Source organism: Botrytis fragariae (genome assembly GCF_013461495.1).
Source record: "Botrytis fragariae strain BVB16 chromosome Unknown tig00000061, whole genome shotgun sequence".
NCBI lineage: Eukaryota > Fungi > Ascomycota > Leotiomycetes > Helotiales > Sclerotiniaceae > Botrytis > Botrytis fragariae.
In genome coordinates, this window is record NW_023500994.1 from 1,235,620 (window position 1) to 1,257,404 (window position 21,785).

At 36.2% G+C, this 21,785-nt stretch overlaps 5 protein-coding genes across 5 annotated transcripts; 2 read left to right on the forward strand and 3 right to left on the reverse strand.

Moving 5' to 3' along the window:
- Nucleotides 1-5,725: 5,725 nt before the first annotated feature.
- Nucleotides 5,726-6,415, reverse strand: Bfra_008491 (uncharacterized protein; the record flags this gene model as incomplete). The annotated part of the gene is made up of 1 exon (XM_037338852.1): nt 5,726-6,415. One exon carries the CDS (start codon nt 6,413-6,415, stop codon nt 5,726-5,728), a length of 690 nt encoding a protein of 229 aa, XP_037192158.1.
- Nucleotides 6,416-7,238: 823 nt separating this feature from the next.
- On the forward strand, nt 7,239-7,989 carry Bfra_008492 (uncharacterized protein; the record flags this gene model as incomplete). The annotated part of the gene is made up of 2 exons (XM_037338853.1): nt 7,239-7,299; nt 7,382-7,989. The coding sequence occupies 2 exons, from the start codon at nt 7,239-7,241 to the stop codon at nt 7,987-7,989; spliced, it is 669 nt and encodes a 222-aa protein (XP_037192159.1).
- Nucleotides 7,990-8,755: 766 nt separating this feature from the next.
- Nucleotides 8,756-9,283, reverse strand: Bfra_008493 (uncharacterized protein; the record flags this gene model as incomplete). The annotated part of the gene is made up of 1 exon (XM_037338854.1): nt 8,756-9,283. One exon carries the CDS (start codon nt 9,281-9,283, stop codon nt 8,756-8,758), a length of 528 nt encoding a protein of 175 aa, XP_037192160.1.
- Nucleotides 9,284-11,906: 2,623 nt separating this feature from the next.
- Nucleotides 11,907-13,001, reverse strand: Bfra_008494 (putative glutathione s-transferase protein; the record flags this gene model as incomplete). Its single annotated transcript, XM_037338855.1, has 3 exons — nt 11,907-12,032; nt 12,080-12,831; nt 12,890-13,001. The coding sequence occupies 3 exons, from the start codon at nt 12,999-13,001 to the stop codon at nt 11,907-11,909; spliced, it is 990 nt and encodes a 329-aa protein (XP_037192161.1).
- Nucleotides 13,002-13,804: 803 nt separating this feature from the next.
- On the forward strand, nt 13,805-19,041 carry Bfra_008495 (putative abc transporter protein; the record flags this gene model as incomplete). Its single annotated transcript, XM_037338856.1, has 6 exons — nt 13,805-14,125; nt 14,180-15,297; nt 15,457-15,802; nt 15,948-17,536; nt 17,587-18,248; nt 18,299-19,041. The coding sequence occupies 6 exons, from the start codon at nt 13,805-13,807 to the stop codon at nt 19,039-19,041; spliced, it is 4,779 nt and encodes a 1,592-aa protein (XP_037192162.1).
- Nucleotides 19,042-21,785: the final 2,744 nt, after the last annotated feature.

Here is a 21,785-nt window from a genome sequence, read left to right on the forward strand (position 1 = left end):
TAGTTTACTTAATTTCTGGAATCCATACGATATATAGTCTTTTTGTATTAACTATATCTTTCCGAATATAATATCATCAAATATTAATATACTTTGCCTTATTATAAAACTTATTCTCTTACATCCAATCGATTTTATTTACATTATTATAATATAATATTGAAATAAAAAGCTTTTTCTCAAAGCTTTTATTTAAGTTTTTTATTAGCTTTTTTATTTAAACTAATTCTTTTGTATTCTTATTTATTATTATAATCTCAGTTTCTATTATATAGAGAGATGTTGATTTCTATTTTATTAAAGATTATATTATAGTATTTCTATATTTGATAAAAACTATTTCTTAAACAGATTTCCTATTAGTTATAGATTCTCATATCGAATTTGTATAAACTCGATATTTATATATAAGCATATTTAATTGATTTAAATAGATTATATTAACTGAGTATATATCAGCGAGATATTGAAATAAGTGTTTTGTAAGTAATAGATGATTTTCTTTTAATATATATATAATATAAACAAGTTAGCCTATGATATATACTATATTGAATTAAATATAATTCGAAAGATAAATAGTACTACCAATAATCTGAAAATATAGAATTATATTGTCTTTGTAAAGAAACTTATTTTTGTTTATATCTTATATAGCTGTATTAGAAGGTAAAGGCAAATTTTTGATATCAATAAGGTTGATGCCGAATCTGTACAAAATCTTTTTTATATAATTCAATTAATATATTTTGAATAATCAGTCTTATCGATTTCGTTTTATTTGAATACCTAGGAATATACTAGTTTTATTAAGGTCCTTGTATTTCCAGTGATTTCCAATTGTTTTTTTTATTGAATTCATATTAATGCGATTTTTTATTATTAATAGATTATTTATATATAGTAGAATATATATTCCTTTTTCTATAAAGAGATTTGGATTTACTATAGATTCTTTGAGTTTAATTTTTTTAAAGAATCTCTATATAATTGTTTATTAAACTTTTGGAGCTTATTTTAGTTTATAAAGGGATTTTTTTAATTTGAGATATAATTTGTCTTTAAATTTGATTTTGGGAAAGATTTCTTCAAAATATTTTAGTATTTTTATAAGAATTTCTATATTTATTAGTTTACCATTTAAAAAAGCAGTTTTGATATTTATATTATTGATTTCTAGATTTTCTATTATAGCTTTTACTAATAAAATATATAATATCAAGTATCTTATTATATTAATAAAGATTTCTTAATAATTTATTCTATATATTTGAAGATAATTCTTAATTATTAGTTTTATTTTTCTTTTAATCAATTTACTAAAACAATCTAATTTATTTCTTAGAATATATTTATTATTTAATAGTTTTTGGTCTGTGGGCATAGTTTTATTTATAATTTCGAAGATATTATTATTTTTGAGATTCTATAGTTTATTTTTGATTACTTTTATTTATATTTGAGTGTTTCTTTATATAGTGTTTTTGAGTTTTATTAATTCTTTTAGTATTAATTCAAAATTATTAATTAAAAAATCTTTAGAATATATGGAGATAGTATATAATACAATTATATACTGAATAATCTAATTACTAAAGATTTTTCTTAATTGTTTTTTGTAATTTTTATTTAGAGTATTTCGGATTAGAATAATTATTGAAATAAATCTAATTCTTGGAATTTTTATAATTATTTATATTTTCTATTTTGAAAATAGAGATACTTATATATTTTATACTAAATATTTAGTTCTCTATAATTATTATTATTATAGTATTTGTGAAGAATAGATCTAAATTTCTTTTTATTCTTTTTAGATTTGAGCTTCTATTTATTCATTAATGTATATATCTTTATATATATCTTTTTATACTATTAATTATACCCTTCTTTTTATAGTCTTTTACAAATCATATGGATAAGGTTTCCTTTTTCTTTCTATTTTAGATAGTTCTAGAATATTCTTTTTTTTGAACTTTTTAAATAGGTATTTATATTTATTGAAATTAGTATCTATTATTCTAGTAATAATTTTAATATAAAAATTGAGAAGGTAATAAATATTATTTCTATTCATTTTAATTATAATATATTCTCCTTTGAGTATTTTAAATTTGAATTTTTTTGTTATTAAATCTGATTGCTAAGAGTTCCTAATTCATAATTTGTAATTAAATATTTTAAGCTTTTTAAAGTCAGGTTGTTTATTATATATAGCTTTGTATAGTGTTATCACTATAGAGAGTATTCTTATTTCTCTAAAAGATAATATTTTAATAAATGATTTGTTCTTTAGATATATAGTATATTTAATAATAAATTCCTATATACTAGATTTGATATCTGATTTGCTTAATAGTGATTTTGTTGTAGTATTAATATTTTGAATTTTCTTTTTAGTTATTCTATTTATAGAGTGTTTTTTAGAAGGTAAGAATTTGAATATTAATTCTTTTTTTTCAATTTCTATTTGAAAAAATATATCAAATTTATTTTTTTTATTGTTTACTCTAATAATAATAATTTTATAATTAAACTTTTTTTTGATTTAATTAATAAGATTTATTAATATAGATATAATAGTCTCTATAAATTTATTTTTTATAAATTTGAGTTAAGTTTTTTTTGTTATATTATTAATAATTACAATAAAATATCTGTTTTTATTTTCAAAAGATTCTTAAATCTCTAATAAATTTATATATAAACATTATAGTTTTATAAATATATAAATAGTTATATATTTATTAAAATATTTATTTATTCTTTTTGTAAGATAAGATTTATAAGTTTTTTGATTAGTACTTTTCTTTTTTTTAATATAATACAGATTATTTGAGGTTTTCTTTAGCTTATCCATTTGATTATAATTGAAATAATCTAAGCGTTGATATATAATCTCAGCTTTATTATTATTTACATTAATTTCTTCTTTTTCTGAATCTATATTAATTATATATACTTATTAAATAAATAATTATCGAATAATATAATTACTATTAATATATCTTATAGCCATTTCTAACTAACCATTTTTTCAGTATAACACTAAATCCCTTTTGAAAATGATTTTTCGATTTATTTTGGTAAATATTCTAACTAAAATAAATTAATTGTTTTAAAAGTCTTTAATATACCAAACATTTTTTAATGTAAGATTATCTATAGTAGTTATTCTGTATATAATACTAATAGTATAGATATAATTCACTATCTTGACTTTTTATAATATATTTTAATATATAATATTAATAAGATTTTTAATAGAGCTAATAAAATAATGAAAGGTTTTTAAATCAAAAATCCATATATTATTTTAAACTTCAGTATACATTGCAATATAAGAATAAAGGGAATTAGTATATTTGTTTATTATAGTTATTTATGTAAAACTATTATTATTATTCTTTTTATTTGAATATAAGACTTTTTTAGCCTTATTATATTTCCCAATAAGTATTTTATTAATATCCTTTTTTTTTATAGAATTTGTAAATATAAGATTTAGTTTTGATAATTTTATTAGAATTTAGTAAATTTGTATAGTTTTTTTTAAATATATATTTTCTTCTATTTCTATAATATTTTTTATATCCTTTTTTACTTTTTTCTTAAGCTTTTTTATTACCTCTTCCTTTTATATTTCCTTATATAATATTAATTATTATTGATTGATTTATTGTTTCTTAAAGAATTCTTTTAGTTTGCTAAAGAGCATATAATATATCTTAAAAGTTTATATTCGTAGATATAATAAAGTTATATTATATTTACTAGACTTCTGTTTCTAATAATATACTTAAAAGCTGAATATAGATATTTATATTAATAATAAATTACTTTATTCTAGATGTTTTATACTGATATTTGAGAAGATAATTAAAGAAGATTTGAATAATCTTTATTTTTGAATCAAATTGTTTATAAATGAATAGTTTTTAAAGATTCTAAATATATTAAGGATTTATAATATTATTAAATATTAATAGCTTTGTTTAAATATTTGAAAAATTATTTGCTATAAATAAAGATACCAATTAAAAACGATATATTGGGGTTAAATAGAAATTGATAATATTGATAGCAATTTCTTTCTTATTTTTCCAATCTATAATTTTTGAGTAAAAACCTACCAGCATTTCTTCTTTCCTTATATACATTTTTAATACATTAGCTCCTAGCATTACAAATATAATATATTTATAGAAGTTTATTTAGTTATTACCTTTAAAAACAACAAAAGATTTATATTTCAATTAGAATAATTCGATTTTAGTTGATTCCATTATATTTGAATAGTATGAATTATTATATTAAATATATTATAAAAGAAATAAAATGAAGCTTTTTATAATATGGTGTTTATAATCTATCAGAAATAGATAGTAAGTTATATATAGAGAATGATATATTGAATATATATATAAAGTTTATATATTCTAGAAGTTTAGAGAAGGAGTTTTATAATAATATACATGTATTACACATGTACTATACATGTGATTTCCAATAATATTAATCGAAAGTTTAAAGAGGAGTAGAGTTCTTTTAATAAGTTATATTATATAAGGGAAATCTATAAAAGAGTTTTTAAATAAAATTACAAATTATATTATTATATTATGTAATATAGAATATATTATATAAATAAGAATATAATCTAATTTCAATTTATATATAAATAAATTTGAAATTAATAAATAGAAATATAATAAAAAGATTAATAATTCTTAATAGATTCTAATTGAAATATCTAAAAGAATTTTTCTATTTTTTTATTGAAATTTAATAAGAAATTAATTTAGAAGGAAAAAAAAAGGAAGAGAGAGAAAAGAGAATTGAAAAGCAAGTAAAATCTAGAAGCTTTTTATTTAACAAATAATTATTACTTTAGACCAAAACTTTCAATTAATCTTTTAGAATTTAAGAAATTCATTAAGAACTTATTAATTAGAATAAGCTTTATAAAATATAGAGATTTAGATTAATTATATTAATACTTTAAAAACGATTTATTTAATATATAATAAAGGTATTATAGAATTTATAGTAATTATAAAAGGATCACTTCATCAATCACGGATTCTGCCACCACAGGGGCACGCCTTTGTCAGTTCCACATATAAAAGTCGGAGTTAAAGACCTTACAGAAACCCTGAGAAACTATAACTAGCTAGGCAGAAACACCTCGAATGATCAATCAATGGGGTCCGAATGTGAGTGGAGATCTCACTAACAAAATTGCTCTGATGGCGTACGATAAGATATTGGATTCTCACAACTAATATTGAAACAGTACTATCAAAACGTTTTTTCTAGTAGTATAAAAATTTGTGCTCAATGATACCACGAATAGAAGCTTTAAAATATAAGTTACATGAAGCAGCAGGGAGATTAGAGAAAGAGTCGAGCATGAGAAAACAGAAACACGATTAGAAAATGAAGTCAAGCATCATGATCAATTATTAAAATTTGGGGCGAAAAAGGTAGAGTTGAAACAACTCGGATCACTCATGGTAGGTGACCTTTCGTTAGCCTACTCTCCCCTTTACTTCATGCCTCGCCTACGCAGCAACTAGTACTAGATCCCCTATGAACTCGCAATACCTGCTCCTCATTATCCGACAATCATCTCACAAAAGGTCACCATCGTCCAATACCCTTACTCTGGTACTCTTTCTGTCGTGCACAGGATTCGCGACCCAAGCCACCCCTAACTACCCATCTAGTTTGCGAAATCCTCCCTATAGACACTTTCGATTCTCTTGAAAACCGAATCCCTCTTATGAATCTCATTAATCTTAGTCCTATCGCTCCTTTCGATATACGCCAAAGTCCAATTACCATTATCGAGATTGATAAATCCAGCCGCTAATCTCAACTGCGAAAAACTAAAGTGGTCGATGACAAATTGACAGCGGATTTGTTGAACTTGAGTGAGAGAAGTATTGATTTGTTGAACCAGGTCTTTTATTTCTTGGACGTGATTGATGTAAGCCCGAGGTGCGTCTTTGCGAGAAACTCCAGGGTAGATGATGAGTTCGAGAATGCCAGTCCACGAAGTATATGTTGGGCTCTGGAGCTGGCGAATAATGATAGACATATCTGTCTGTTTATCTCCCGAATAATTGATGGAAAGACTCAAGATCTTATTGGATTTGGTGTGCCATTCCTTGTTCAAGACTGGTCCAGGGAATGGGGATGTTGGAATGAAGCACTCTCGAGTGGCTTCATCAGGGTTGGTATTGCCGATTTGACTTCTCCATCCGACGTGATAATTCTCATCGCTGTTGCAGAAATCGCAGGCGCAATCTTCCGGTGCTTCGTGTTTGCTGTGAATATTTTGTTTCAAAGACGGGACATCAACTTTATTGTGTGTAGACCAGTCTATAGGAAGACGAATGAATCGAGGCATTCTGGTGAGGTTATCGTGGAGAGATTGGAGGAAATAATTCATATTTTTGACGAGATGACTAGAAGCGCGGATAGTCAGCAGTCTGTTTAGTTCTCGGATTTGATAGAGGTGATTGGAATTCGATTTATTTGCTGTCGGAAGCTCGAACCTAGATGTGAGAGGTAGATGAGAATACGACGACCTTCGCATATAAACACTGGCGCAAGTTTTTTTTCATACAGCTATTTTCAATACTGTTAGTTAAGTAAGCTTAGGTTGTGATTCACTTCATAGTGCTCTATATTTTATAGGTGGAAGAGTACTGCTGCCAAACTCCCACATTAAAGTTCATATCAGTGGGTTACGAAAAGAAGTAAATTTTCGATTAGACAGAGAAGAGTAGATATGAATTCGACAAGAACCTAGGTAGAGTTTGGAGAGTCAAAACCGTATGCCTTGCTGCAAAACTCCAGCGCAAACCATGTTGGCGAAATTCCATCATAGGAGGTGAATATTTTGCACGGTAAAGTACTCCAAAGATCATTTCCATAGTGAAGTGTAGAGCAGCGGATGACCAGGAAATGATACAAAAAAAATATATAGCACAACTGTTGGTAGACTCTACTATCTACTCACCACATTTTCTTTATCACGCTGATGTTCTTTTATCGTATACGCCTGCTTCACTGTTTGAATTTCCAAATTTGACCTTGAGAAACGTTTGTATACATAGGTACAATCTACGGCACCTATCTAGGTATCTCAGACGGTACTTCCTAGTGCAATAGCCAAGCCAAAGACCGTATCAGTGAAAGCTCATTACGGCCATTAGAATGGCCGCATCATGAACAGTCTCGTACCTCCAAAGAATAAATCATTGGATACGAAGCTATTCTGCCCTCGTTGTATGAAGAGAAACCATTCTCTCCTCAAAATTCGATTCTAAACGAAAACGAATCCCCAATCAAAAGTTCTGAACAAAATCAGCCAATCACCAACTTGCACATTACCCCTGGGTCAAAACCTCACCCCTTCGGAACACAAAATCTCCAAGAATGAACGACGAAAGTTCACGGCCTGTTAAACCCCTTGACGAAATCCCATACCATCCTCACATAACATTCTGGGGCGGCATCCTAACGCTCTCCATAGACCTGCACCCCACACCCCTGCAAACCCCATCCCTCATGAGAAATCTCGCCAACATTCTCCTCGACTACGCGCCTTGGACTCACCACATCAAAATTTCTATTCTCCCTCCTCCTTATCAAAAGGACCCCGACCCATGCTCAACAACACCTTCTCATTCCCACATCTCCGATTTCAAAACCATCATCAATATTTTAAACAAGTTTGACAAAGTAAAAGAACTTCACCTGATCATTTTACTTAGACCCCAGGAATCGAAATGCGAGGATTTGTATTTTTTAGGTGGATTATTTGGATTGGAGAGAATTAAATGGAGTTTGGCGTTTGCGGTTGAAGGGAATGGGAAGTGGGAGATTGATGCTGGGTGTTGCTTTATGAGGGAGTTGTTGGAGGTTTATTCGAGACGGTTTTCGGGATCGGGAGGGTTGGAGATGATTGTTGAGTAAGAAGTAGTGAGTCATGAGGGATGACTACCAAATTTAAGTATTGGGGAGTAGAGAAGATGGGCATGATCTTTGCTCTGTTCTGGGGCATCTTTGTGTTATTTATATGAGATATTGTAAGGAAGGAGTAGGCTAGAAACCTCTCTTTCGGTGGATTCTTGGCCACAATCAATCAATACTATGTCTCAAATTTTACTATCCATTTGTGATTTTCACTTTCTTTTGCATATTTTCTGCTATTTCTTGCTGTGGCTACTCCAATCAGTTGATATATTTGCTCTATCCGCCCCCTCCTCGAGGTTATACACTTCACACGAAGGAGGCACAAAGAAAAGAAATGTCCACATCAATACATACCTATATATACCTACCTAATAAGACAGAGCTGGTTCCTATTTTTGTATCTTAGCCTTCTGACTCAATCCATTGTTACAACCAAGGGGTATAGTCCCAAGACATTTATGTCAGGTTTTAGTTTTCACTTGTAAGTACTTAGGTAAGAGCAATGAGGATTGATGTAGCCTTATATCATTATGTAAATATATTCAATGGGAGTTGATTCCTAGACTCCATGCTATGAAGGTACACCCATATTTCAATAGCCCAAAGCTATGAAATATCATCATACACAAATAAATATCCGCCAACTTCCCAGTGGCCCAAAATTTCCCTAAGAACCAACATCAAAGATCGAGAATCACATCTCCTAACAATACCACCCTAAAACATCATCTCCCCCCATCTCCCCCCGGGGCAATCCTCCACCCCCTCACAAAAACTCCTTTCTCCAAACTCCAAACAATCTTCTCATCGTATCATCTTCCTGCTCCACCCTAACCGGTTCCTCCCCCTTAACCACATACTGCAAGGTACGCTGAACCTCCTGTCTCAAACCAAACATCGCAGCCGCAAGCTTCATCTGCGGGAAACTGCAATAATCCACCAACATCCTAGTTCTCACTTGCTCCAACTTCTTAAACTTATTAACCTCTCCAACAATTGATTTCATATCCGCAATGTGCGAGGTATAGACGCTGGGGGGTTCCATGTGGGGAATTCCAGTATGGATGCTGAGTTGGAGAATCTTGACATAGGGTGCGTAGTCTGGGAGGATGGAGAGGAGGGTTTCCATGGATGTGAATTTTTCGATGGGGTTACCGGGACCGCAGTAGTCGATTGTGAGAGTGAGGATGTTGCCTGTGAGGACAATGTTGGGGTGGGCGGTGATTTCGGAAGGGTGTTTGGGGATGAATTCGCTGGGGGCGGCTTGGACAGCACGTCTGTTTTTGGATCCCATGATTACTGAGTGGATATGTTTGATTTGATATATGTATTGGTAAAGAAGTGTTGAGTGTATGTTTATTTGGCTGAAGTATAGAGCCCAAATCTGAATATTAAAGATCTTACAGAGAGTTCTCTATCGTTTGACTTTTTGAATGTGATCGTTATTGAAATTGAGATTGAGATTGTAATCTTGAAGTGAAGAAGATAAAGTAACGAGAATAGAAGAAGCAAATTAGAGCGGTGTTCCAGCTTTCTTATATACCAAACGAATGCCTTTCCAATACAACAACCCCGTAAGCGAGATGACCGTAACTAACGATGTCCTTCAAGTGTAGCCGTACAGTAGCCGTAAAGTATGTATTTACACATATGTATTCACTAAGAATGAGGCCCCCAACTGCGTAACATACCTACATACCGTAATTGATCCTCGCATAAATTGAAGTGCATGGACACTCAAATCGACACTTGTATGTGATGTTCAATGTTTGTGGGTCAAGACAATCTTCTAGGCTTTGCTCGCCATCATTGGCGGAGGGCCTCAGGATTTTGAATTTTTCTTCGAGTAGTCCTTCTGTACATCTATTAATGTCACAGGAGGAAGATAGTATTTACCTGACTCGAGGATCATTAGGAGATATTGAAGGTTGATAGCATGAGTTCGAAACTCAATCGGCGGGATCCATCCTACGAATCGTGGGTTTCTAACCAGATAAAATGCCTCTCAACTCAAGTTGCCCCTCAACTTTATAAAAACCATGATTGATACCAATTCCATAATCCATTCTATCCTCTTGAAAATGAACCATCTCATTATTAACTCCACAGCAACATATCATACAAAATTCCAAAATGTTCTGGGAAGTATTGAAAGCGTCTTGTTCGAGTGGACTTAATGATTGTTCTGTAAGTCCATATACCTCACCGTTCTATCTTGCTTTCATCTATTGCATACCTTGAACACAAAAGATCCCCTCTCCATCTAAAAAAGAATCATCCAAATCCAACAAAAAACACAGCCGCCCCCCTCCCCATTCCAGATATCCTTCACTTCCAACCACGAGGTCTACAATTATACAGACCTAATAAAAGCAACTCATCCCCTCTCATCCAATCCCTCCCTCTACCCTCTCCTAGCCTCAAAACATACACAACATACACCACAAACCTACAAACCCCAAGAAAATCATTTAACCCCTGGAACTCTTAATTCACCACCCCCACTCACACCCTTTGTGTTCCAACAAAATCCCCTTCAAAACATCAAGTATTTCATCACTCTATTTCCCATAGAACTCCCACTAAAGGACCCCTTCCATTCCCATTAAATTTTGCAGATTCCGATCTGTGTAGAAAAAAGCCGGGAGGCCCTCCGAACGCAGGTTTCACATTTCGCATTAAAAGATTTCATGTTTAAGATTTCCGAGGAAATCCAAGCCGGTAAAGAGTCATCGCCGGACCATGTTAACCTGAATTTTCATATCACAAAAATTTACATGATAAAAATTATAAAGACTCATTTAATCAAAAACTCATACTGAAGTTTTGAATCAAGTGTTGACGTTCCACTCCTCTACTCCACCCCACTCCGCTTCCGCTCACTCCCCCTAGCACCCAAAAAATCCCCACCAATTCCAGTTCCACTAGTGCTACTCAAATTTTTTGCAGATCCACACATGTGAAAAATTTCCCTCTTGTTCCCCAGCTTTGAGATTTGAAAACCATCCATTCAACAAAAAGTCGAAAACAAAAGTATATTAGAGAAATCAAATTTCTTCCAAAAATATAAAAAGTCATTGATGAGAGTGGGATTCGAACCCACGCCTATTACTAGACCAGGAGATTATGATAATCTTATGTTAAGCTATAAACCTTAACCTGGCGCCTTAGACCAACTCGGCCATCTCACCTGTTGCTGATTTGATGAAGATATCTCGACGGGAAGGCTATATGAAGGGAACAAGCAAGCATTGGAAGTACAGAGAGAGGACACTTAAAGGACTCCACTATACTGTGACTACTAGGTATGCAATTCAATGAAATGTCAAGCCCTAGAGGTATAGCTTTTCTTATCAGAGTGTGGACCTTGCCGTTGGTATTGTGATGGAGTTAAATTAATCCTCGAGGTAGTCGTTGAGATATATGAGGGCTCAGCTCAAGCATTTACATACATATATCTAAGGAGGTAATTATTCTGCGAGAGTTGTGCGGCTGTCGAATCATGAAGGCTTGCTGCTTGAATTGACCTCGATATATGTCACTCACATGCTGATCATTAATGGGGGACGTTCGGACATATGATACAACTGACCGAAAGCTTTTTAGGGTGGGGGAATAGTAGATATGTTTTACTGATATACACTTGTTACAATCAATTTATAGAGTCTTGTTACTGCTATAGAACGTCCCAACTATGAGGCCAAGCCGACAAAACAGCAAATTAAGGATGATCAAAAGCGAAACAATCACAATCATGACTACCAAGAATGCACCGGACTTCATTTCATCACCAAAAGTCCTCTTCAAACTTCTGAAAAGATGGTATCATTGATCTGGGAGACAATTTTCTGGGGAAGTCGATGCTTTGGGGACGACGTACATAACCAAGAATACCCAAGCAATAGATATTTCAATTCTTAGTCCAATTCGACCCTACCTGCTACCAATTTACTCCAATCATCATCTACTCCACGCTCGATATTAGGGATAGGACCCATCGGTGTGATGGCCTTTGGATTGATGTCCGCATGGCTCTTCGTGTACTAATTATTGTCAACCTCTGGGCATCAAAAATGTACGAGATCCTCACATTTTCCTTAATGTGTTTGAAATTCGTGGATTCCTTAAATCCCTTAACTTCCCAATACAAATGTTTCAGCCAAGCATTTAGTACTGGATAATCATGACGAATCGTTCCAAGGTTACACTTGAAATGTTGCACATACGCGGCATCGAAGCGACAAATTGTTGGATACAACCTCAAATCCAATTCTGTCATCTCTGAACCCAAAACATATGGACCTCCATTATTTTTGATAATTTCCTCCATTCGATTCAAGGCTTTGAATAATGGCACAACATTTTTGTCATAAGTTTCTTGGTTTGGCGCAAATCCAGCCTTATATACTCCGGTATTGATTTCGTTTTGCATCCATTCTCCCATTTCATCGATTTCGACGGCCAAATTCTCAGGATAGAAATCTAAAATTTTATATTCATCATCCAATATGCTGTCGAATCCAGTATTCAGATTCCGCAGTATCTCTAAGCTTTCGTTGCAAACGATTTGATTTGTCTTCTTATCCCACAGAACGGGAACGGAGAATCTCCCCTTGTAATCTCTTTGGGACCGGAAGTATACCTGGTGGAGATATTTGGAACGAAAGAGATGATCTCCAGTTGCGCCAGGATACGGATCGGTTTCCGTTGCGAATTTCCAGCCGGGCCATCCTTTGTCGTCACCCTTTGGATAAGGTTTGACGATGGATATAGGGAGGATGGAGGTGAGACCTTTGAGATGTCGAATGAGGTTTACTCGATGGGCAAATGGACAGAAAAGTCCTATTTAAGAACCTGTCAGATAAATCCGCAGATGAAGAGGGGATGAGGAATGATTTACCAATGTATAAATGGTATCGATCCGTTTCGGGAGGGAACTCCCCTCCTACTTCAATTCGGCCATGCCAATTACCATCTTTTGGCACCGATTGCTGTCTTGCAGTGGAAGCCATTTTGCAATCAATGAAATACTGTTTGTTAATGAGATATCAAATGTTTCGCAGAATTGCTACTATTATTTCAAATGTGCATTCAAATAGGGTTGATTTGCCGTCCTTTCGCATATGATAACTTGTTGGAGAACATATCACCACCGCGGGGTTTCGAGGGGCATGAATGCATCCATACCTTTCTTAGCTCCTTATCCCCAAAGGACTAGACGATTGAAGAATGATTTGTATACCATAGGTATCCAATGATGTAGGTGTTATTTCCTCTGCCACAATAGATAGCAGATATGAGATTGTCCAATGTCCAATGTCCAATGTCCAAGGTCGATATCAATCACTGATACAATGATAATCGTCTAGCACTCGCAAGATACTGCACTCCGATTGGTTCGTCCTCAAAATTTATGGGGCAGATTGGATAGTAAGCAATCCACCGGAAAGTCGGGAAGTCGGGAGACAGTTACAACTAATTAAGTCCGTGGAAAGGTCGAAGGGTTTATTTATACCTATCTATTTTCAACCAAACACATCGTACAAGTAATCAATACTACTAGGTAATCATTAAAGTAAATTCATATCCCACTTCGCATGATACTCATCAAATCATCATTCATACCGCCGTCTCCTTTTAATTCGCAAATCTCACCTGCGGCAACTTTTGGTCATCAACACGGGTGCCTAACTTCACACCGCCACCATATAAAATCACACCCAAGGCCTCAAATCTCCAAACATCTGCAAATATCATCTGCAAACACTCCCTGATGAAGATTGAATTCTATCATCAAATCTAGGTGGACCGACGGATGGTTTCTTATATTAATGAGCTGTCTAATGCGGCTCCTATACTCATTGGACTATTCACAATCCCAACTGCATGGCGATTCGTTAGGAACTTCAAATCACCAAGAGTGACCAATCATGAAGTTCTCTATGAAGACAAAGATGGGGTGGCTACGAAAGAATCCATGGCAAAGTATTCCACTAAACGTCAATTCGTGATCATCTTCACTTCTCTCATTGTGGGACTTTTGGCTTCGTTTGGATTGGCTGCTTTTACTACAGTCGTGAAGAATGAATTTTCGCATTGGGCTTTGACGCATATTTGGCTATTGTTCGTATCTTGGGTAAGCTTAAACTGTTGTAGGATCACGTGTCAGCTCTTTACTAATAGATGTTAGATTTTGGCATTCGTTCAGGTATTGGAAACATCAAGAGAAGCTCATCCTGTATTAAAATTCCAGAAAGGAATATTTAATTCTGTATCATGTGCTTTGCTAGCTGTTCTCACATGTCTCGTGCTATCGGCCCATCCTCCAACTCCTGGCCGTGTCCGCCTCGCATGGTTCATTCTCACAGCCCTACAAGTCATTGCTGCTGTACTCAGTACTGTGACATTCTTTTTCATCGAGCGCCGTCCTGATGTTTTTACCCCTGATGGAAAGGTCGTGGAAAGACAATTCAAGAAATCGTTATGGAATAGATATGCTTTCGATTGGAGTTCCGAGCTCCTTGATATCGCATCGGAAAAATTGATTGAAATATCAGATCTCCCTGCTATGGATGGACATGTTCGTTCGAAAGATGTCAGAGAATACTTCAAATCCATAATATTGAAGCCAACAGTTCCATTGTGGCTCCAAATTTTCTGGGCATATCGTAAACCCATACTTACTCAATGGGGGCTGGTCATGATCTCATCTGTTATTGATGCCGCGCCACAGTTTGCTGTTTTGAAATTACTGCAATATCTCGAAGCTCGTCAAGGGTTTGATGTAATTGATCCTCAAGCATGGATCTGGGTGTTTGGTCTTTTCGCCGCTACAATTGCTGAAACATTAATGGACAACCGAATCAATTGGTTGATGTGGTCCGATCTTGCAATTCCCATTAGATCCACGCTCACATCCCTTATCTTTGAGAAGATGATGAAGATGAAAGACTGCAAGGAACCTCCAAAGCCGGAGGAGAACGATGAAGCAAAGGATAAAGGGAAAGCTTCACCCAAAATTGATGACGCCTCAAAAGCCAACGGAAATGCTAAATCTAACGACACTCCAAAGCCGGATGCATCAAATGGCCACGGGCCTCATGCGCCAGCAGCGAAGAAAGGAAAAGACGCGGGCACGAAGAAAAAGCTCGAAACCGATAAAGATATCGTCAATATGTTTGCAGTGGACGCAAATCAAGTTGGTAACTTTGGCGCTGTCAATCAATTCTACATCTTGTTCTTCTGCAAATTCGTTGTTTCGGTTGTTTTCCTGTGGCTCTTGGTTGGTTGGGAGTCGATGGCTGCTGGGTAAGTTCTGCTTCCTCTTACATATAGCCCTATTCCTCGTTATCATGCTCCCCTTTCTTAACCTCCTTTCGTAAATTAAGATTCTTGGCCCCCCACAAGTTGCTTTCCTCCGACTTCTATTTCTGATGGACAATTGCTGATTTTTTTCACCTCCAACAGTATGCTAGCAATCATAGGTATGGCACCAATTAATCAAGCTCTTGCAAAGAGATATGGAGGCTTTCAAAGAGAATTGATGAAGGCTCGAGATAAGAAGACTACTATAGTCACTGAGGCACTCAATGGTATTCGACAGATTAAATTTTCAGCCAATGAAACTCAATGGGGCGAGAAGATATTCGAAGCACGTGAAGAAGAAATTGTTAAACTCTGGAAAACCAAGATCAATAATTTATATATGATGGTTGGGTCAAATGTAGCTCCCGTACTTCTAACAGTCTTGGCTCTTGCTACATACTCTTATATCCACGGAGATTTACTCCCATCAGTTGCCTTTACAGCATTGGTATGTTATATATTTTCTTTTTCTGCAGTTCGCATCCCTCGAATCCTTCACATACCCAGGGGCATGGCATATTTGTTGTTACCTTGTCGTATTATTGATTGCATCGTACAACCATGTATAATAGCTTGGCTAAATTAAGGATCAGGGTGTATTCATGCAACTTGAAGGTGTCCTAGGAATGGTCCCCTTTCTCTTCATGATGGGAGCAAACGCCAAAGTCAGTTGCGACCGAATCGAATCCTTTCTCCAATCTCCAGAGAAGCCAGAGAACACCTACCCAGGAGATTCCATTACTTTCGAGAATGTCTCAGTTAGCTTTCCATCGAAATCCAAGATTTCAGAAGAAGAAGACCGATTTGTACTTAGAGACCTCAATCTTCAGTTCCCCAATAATGCTTTGAGTGTTATTTCGGGACCAACAGGTTCTGGAAAATCTCTTCTTCTCTCCGCTATATTGGGCGAGGTTGAGGTTCTGTCTGGTAATATTACTGTACCCCGACCACCTCAGGCATCTGAGCGACACGATAGCAAAGCCACAGCCGCAGATTGGGTATTACCTTCCGCTATAGCATTTGTTTCTCAAACTCCATGGATAGAGAATGCTAGCATCAAAGACAATATTCTTTTCGGCCTGCCTTTCGACCCTATACGATATCAGAAAGTACTCGATGCATGCGCTCTCACGAAAGATCTCCACATGTTTGATGATGGTGACTTGACTGAAGTTGGTGCTCAAGGTATAAGCTTGAGTGGTGGTCAAAAGTGGCGTTTGACTCTAGCAAGAGCTTTCTACTCTCGTGCCGGAATATTGATACTCGATGATGTTTTCTCGGCACTCGACGCACATGTTGGGAAAGAAATCTACGACAATGCTCTCATGGGCGAGTTATCGATTGGTAGGACAAGAATTTTAGTAACACATCACGTCTCACTTTGTCTTCCACGGGCAAGTTATGCCGTTCAATTATCGAAGAATGGAGGCCTCGAGCATGCAGGTTCAATTGATGAGCTCAGAAAGACGGGTAACTTCGATGACATTATCAAAGCGGAACAAGATGTGCAGGCGACCGTTGAGGAGGTGGACTCCTCCGAGGCAAATGGCGACAAGCCATCCGATAAACCAGCCACCAAACCTAAGAAGCTAATTGAAGATGAGAAACGGGAAACAGGAAGCGTGAAGGCAAGCGTGTATACAAAGTATCTCATGGCCACTGGAGGTATACCATTCTGGGGATTGGTTCTCATTTTCTATTTGGTCGCCGAAGCTTTAGTGATTGGAAGATCTTGGTGGATCAAGATATGGACATCTTCCTACGACCATTCGGAGATGAACTTGTCCAGTTTCAATTCTACTCATCTGCCTTATATCACCAGCATGCAACAACAGCTTTCACCATCAGTGTTTGTCTCAAAAATCAACAATCCGTTCTCAAAAGACCACACACTGGGCTACTATCTGATGGGCTATGTCCTCATCTCGACTGTTTCCGTTTTCGTTGCCACTGCTAGATATTACTTCATTTATCGGGGATCTCTATCTGCCTCAAGAAACGTTTTTAAAGAGATGACAAATATCGTTCTTCGTACTCCCTTAAGATGGTTGGATACTGTTCCTACAGGACGAATTTTGAATCGTTTCACTGCGGATTTCTCTGCCATGGATTCGCAACTCTCTACAAATTTCGCTCAAACCGCCTCTGCATTCTTGGAGATTGTGGGAATTATGGTATCTGCGTAAGTTGTTTATTCACGGATCAATGATAGTCCCGCTAATATTTCTTTAGGTTTTTTGTCTCGCCATACATAATCATCATCGCATTGGTTCTATTGGGTATTTGCACTTATATTGCACTCCTTTATATCAAAGGTGCACGCTCTCTCAAACGTCTCGAATCAATCCAAAAGTCACCTATGATTTCACACTTTGGGTCAGCCCTTGCGGGTCTCAGCACCATCCGTGCATTTTCAAACGCACCCGTCTTCGAAGCCAGGATGCATGAGTTGGTAGATTCGTTTTCTGCCGCTACTTGGCATAATTGGCTCTTCAATCGATGGTTCGGACTACGTATGGCATTGGTGGGATCATTTTTCTCATCGTCCGTGGCCGCATTTATTGTCTCCACTCATGGTGTTGATGCTTCATTAGCTGGATTTGCTCTTTCATTTGCATTGAGTTATAGACGAGCTGTTATTCATACCATTAGATTGCTTGCTTCAGCAGAGTTGGATATGAACGCTGCTGAGCGTATATTCGAATACACACAATTAGATATGGAACCTCAGGGCGGAACAGATAACATTCGCGCTTCGTGGCCAGAAGAAGGTAAATTAGAAGTAACGGATTTAGAGGTTGGGTATGCCGAAGGATTACCTGCAATTTTGAAAGGATTGTCTTTCTCTGTGGATAAAAACCAACGAGTTGGAATTGTTGGAAGGACAGGTGCTGGTAAGTAAATTTCTCAGGACATAACATGCAGAATACTGATTGTGTCTTAGGTAAATCAACACTATCCCTAGCTCTCTTCCGTTTCCTGGAGGCTAGAGCTGGTACCATTATGATCGACGGAATCGACATCTCCACCCTCAAACTACACGATCTTAGAACTAGACTCTCAATTATTCCCCAAGATCCTGTTCTCTTCTCCGGTACTATCCGCTCCAACCTCGATCCCTTCGATGAATTCTCCGACCAACAGCTAAAGGAAGCACTCCAACGTGTCCACCTCATCCCCTCCGCTAACAGCAGCCCCGCCCCCGAACTCGAAACCCCTGCCGAATCTTCCACCGCCGCATCAAGCAGTTCTATAACCGCCACCATCACTGAACCCCTCAACAAAGAAAATACAAATGTGTTTCTCAACCTCACATCTCCCATCTCCTCCGCAGGTGCCAACTTGTCTCAAGGCCAGAAGCAACTTCTTTGCCTAGCTCGCGCTATTCTCTCTAGACCAAAGGTCCTCCTTTTAGATGAAGCAACTTCTGCCGTTGACATGTCGACTGATACGCTTATCCAACGTAGTATCCGTGAAGAATTTGCAAATACGACACTATTGGTTGTAGCACATAGATTGAGCACGGTGGCTGATTTCGATCGTATATTAGTTATGCGAGATAGAGCTGCAGCGGAGTATGGTAGTCCAAGGGAGCTGCTAGAGATTGAAGACGGAGTTTTCAAAGGAATGGTAGAGCAGAGTGGGGAGAGCAAGGAGTTGGAGAGATCGATTAGAGGGGGGATGTAATTCTTTCGAGTGATAGAAATGGGGGGAGGAAGGAGAAAAGCATCGTTCCGAGGGGTGGAAAATGGATAAATGGGGAGTAGACTTTTCGACACTGTTGTTTTTATTAGATAGATAGACTTTATTGATTTCATAAATATGCATGTATGATTTGGGTTTCTTGTTTTCGTGTTTTCTGACCTGTGATAGAATATCTCCTCGTTTGTAGGATAACAAATAGAGCCCTCTTTTAGTGGAAATTGGTTGAAAATATTGATTATGTTGTATTGCTATTACTGTTACTATTGCTTTTGCTTTTGCACATCTTACACCAATCTTTTTTCCCCCACGACAGTAAGAAGAAGAACAAAAATCAGAAGATGTCTGATACGTGATAAGAAGCGGTGAATTGTATAAACACTCGGTAAGAACAGTTATAAATACTAGACACCAAACACACTTTATTCTGGCAATTACCAAAACATTTCAACTTGAATACATCTGCTCGGATAATCTCTACAGAATCTGAATTTGTGGAGAGAAGAGGGAGAGAAGGGAGAAGATTAATATGAGCCGAAGTGAATGATACAAAGGCTCTTTGGTATGGAAGGGGATGGAGATTGTTTGTGGATGGAATGGGGAGGGGTGGTGGATGTGTTATTGGATGGTTGAGAGAAGAGCGGGGAAGAATATTACAATTTCACTATCGATCTTGTTTTTTTTTGGCTGTTGTTTTTTGATGCTGCGAGAGGAGAGACTAGTCTTATGTGCATCTGACTGTGGGGAAAGGGGGAAACGGGGATCTATGGGGTTTCCTGTGTATTTCGGGTATATAGAGGGTTGGGATGTCGAATTCTCTTAAATCGGGAGGGTTTGTTTTGGTCTACTTTTGGATTGTGTACCCAATGAGAATGAGCGCGAGTTTGCGTGGGGGTTTGAGTTGTAAGTTATGAGAGGAAGGTTTGGAGTTGAGGTTTGTTAATTAGGTGGGAGAATTTTCTTGGTGTGGGTTTGTTTCTTGTCTTAGGTTGGATGAGATTGAGGGGCAGTGGAAATGAGAAGATAGCTGAGATGAGAAGGATAGGATGGAGAGAGGGAGATATGATGAGGATAGACACCTAGGTAGAGAGTAGCGGCTCTGGAGGAAAAAATATTGAGAGACTGCGTGGAAAGAGAGGATATGAGGAGGGTATTTGGTGGACATTTTGATCTTGTGGGATGTCTGAATTTGTGTTTTTTGCTATGCTTTTGCTGGAGTGTTGGTTTGTGGGGGTTTTCGGGTATATTGTTCTGTTGAGAGAATGAATAGTGAATACTCAAGTGAGAATTGGGAAAATTCAAATTTGATATTACGCATGATCAGCTTTTGAGAAACTACAAAAGCGGTAAAATAACCATTTGCTTGCTCCGTTATCATTGAGCACTTCCATCTAGTTGCAAAAATAGCACTCCACCAATCCATCGTTCAATCTTTTTTCCATTTTGTTCCTAATTTATTGAAAAAGAACAGAAGCTCCGTTAGTATGACCCCAATCTAATTTATGACCTTGTCTGTCATAGACTGCGATCGCTACATTCCCTTGTGTTTCATATGCCCATTCGAAACCGTTTGTAAACCAAGACTGGGGAAGCTCATCTTGCCAGACAAGTACCTGATTTACCTCTGACCAGCGCCCATCTAGTTTAACCCCAAATTGGGGAAAGAAGACTTGAACTTTCATCATGTCTGCACGCTCATATCCAAAGGGCATCTGCGCACCATGAGGTATAATGTGATTTGTGAATATCATAACCTCTTCGATTCCCTCACGCTCTGCCTCGATGATCTGCCTTGCGAAGTCCTTTACCTAAGATAAGATAGCTCCATGTAAGATTTCGAATGTGCTTGAACGTACAGCTTCGATTCTAACTTTAGTAACAGCATCTGCTTCCCAGCTCTTGACCAATTTAAGTGGTGGCTGTCGACTCTCCTATCAATTTTACTAGTATAGGAGTAAAACCTGTATGAATGACAATGTTAATGATTGGTAATGATGCAAGTAGGTAGGCTCTCCAATGACTTACCTCGACCGCTAGTATCTGAAACACTTTCCTTCGAATTTGACATCTTTGTCAGTGGCCTATTCGATCTCGGACGCTACAGATCCAGTAATTATTAGCCCGAGGTTCTTGCTTGTATGAGAACTCATAATCAATCCTCTTATCTGATACGATCGTAAGAAAATATTCGATAAATCGTATTGTTGTTGTCGATCCATCCAAATAGACAAGAGGATAATTGACAACAACAGATTGAACTTGAGACGACCACCTTGTATTATCCCACGAAAAGAGGAAGAAGAAGAAGAAGGGAAAAAACACAAATTCTAAATGTACCTAATTATGCATAGATGGAGCAACTGTATACGGGGTAAAGGTGATGCGAAGAGAAAAATCTCGAAATAGGTTGTGAGAAATAAATAAGAGGGTTGGAGAAATTTCTCGAAGCGAGAGATTGAGGATTTGTTAATTGGCTACTAGGGAATTCGGATGTGAAGTGAATGATGGCAATAGAAGTGAAGCGTGAATAGACGAGAGTGTTGGGAGTGAAGTATGAAGTAGCGAGAATCGAAGAATGAGAAATGAGAAATCGTCCAACGGAGACGAGAACGACGAGAACGAGAACTGTGTAGTTATTCGTATGCACTGGTCAATAAACACAAATTCATTTCACCAGACATGATAACAAAATGAAACCAATTTGAATGAGGGTATCTTCCACTCCTTTT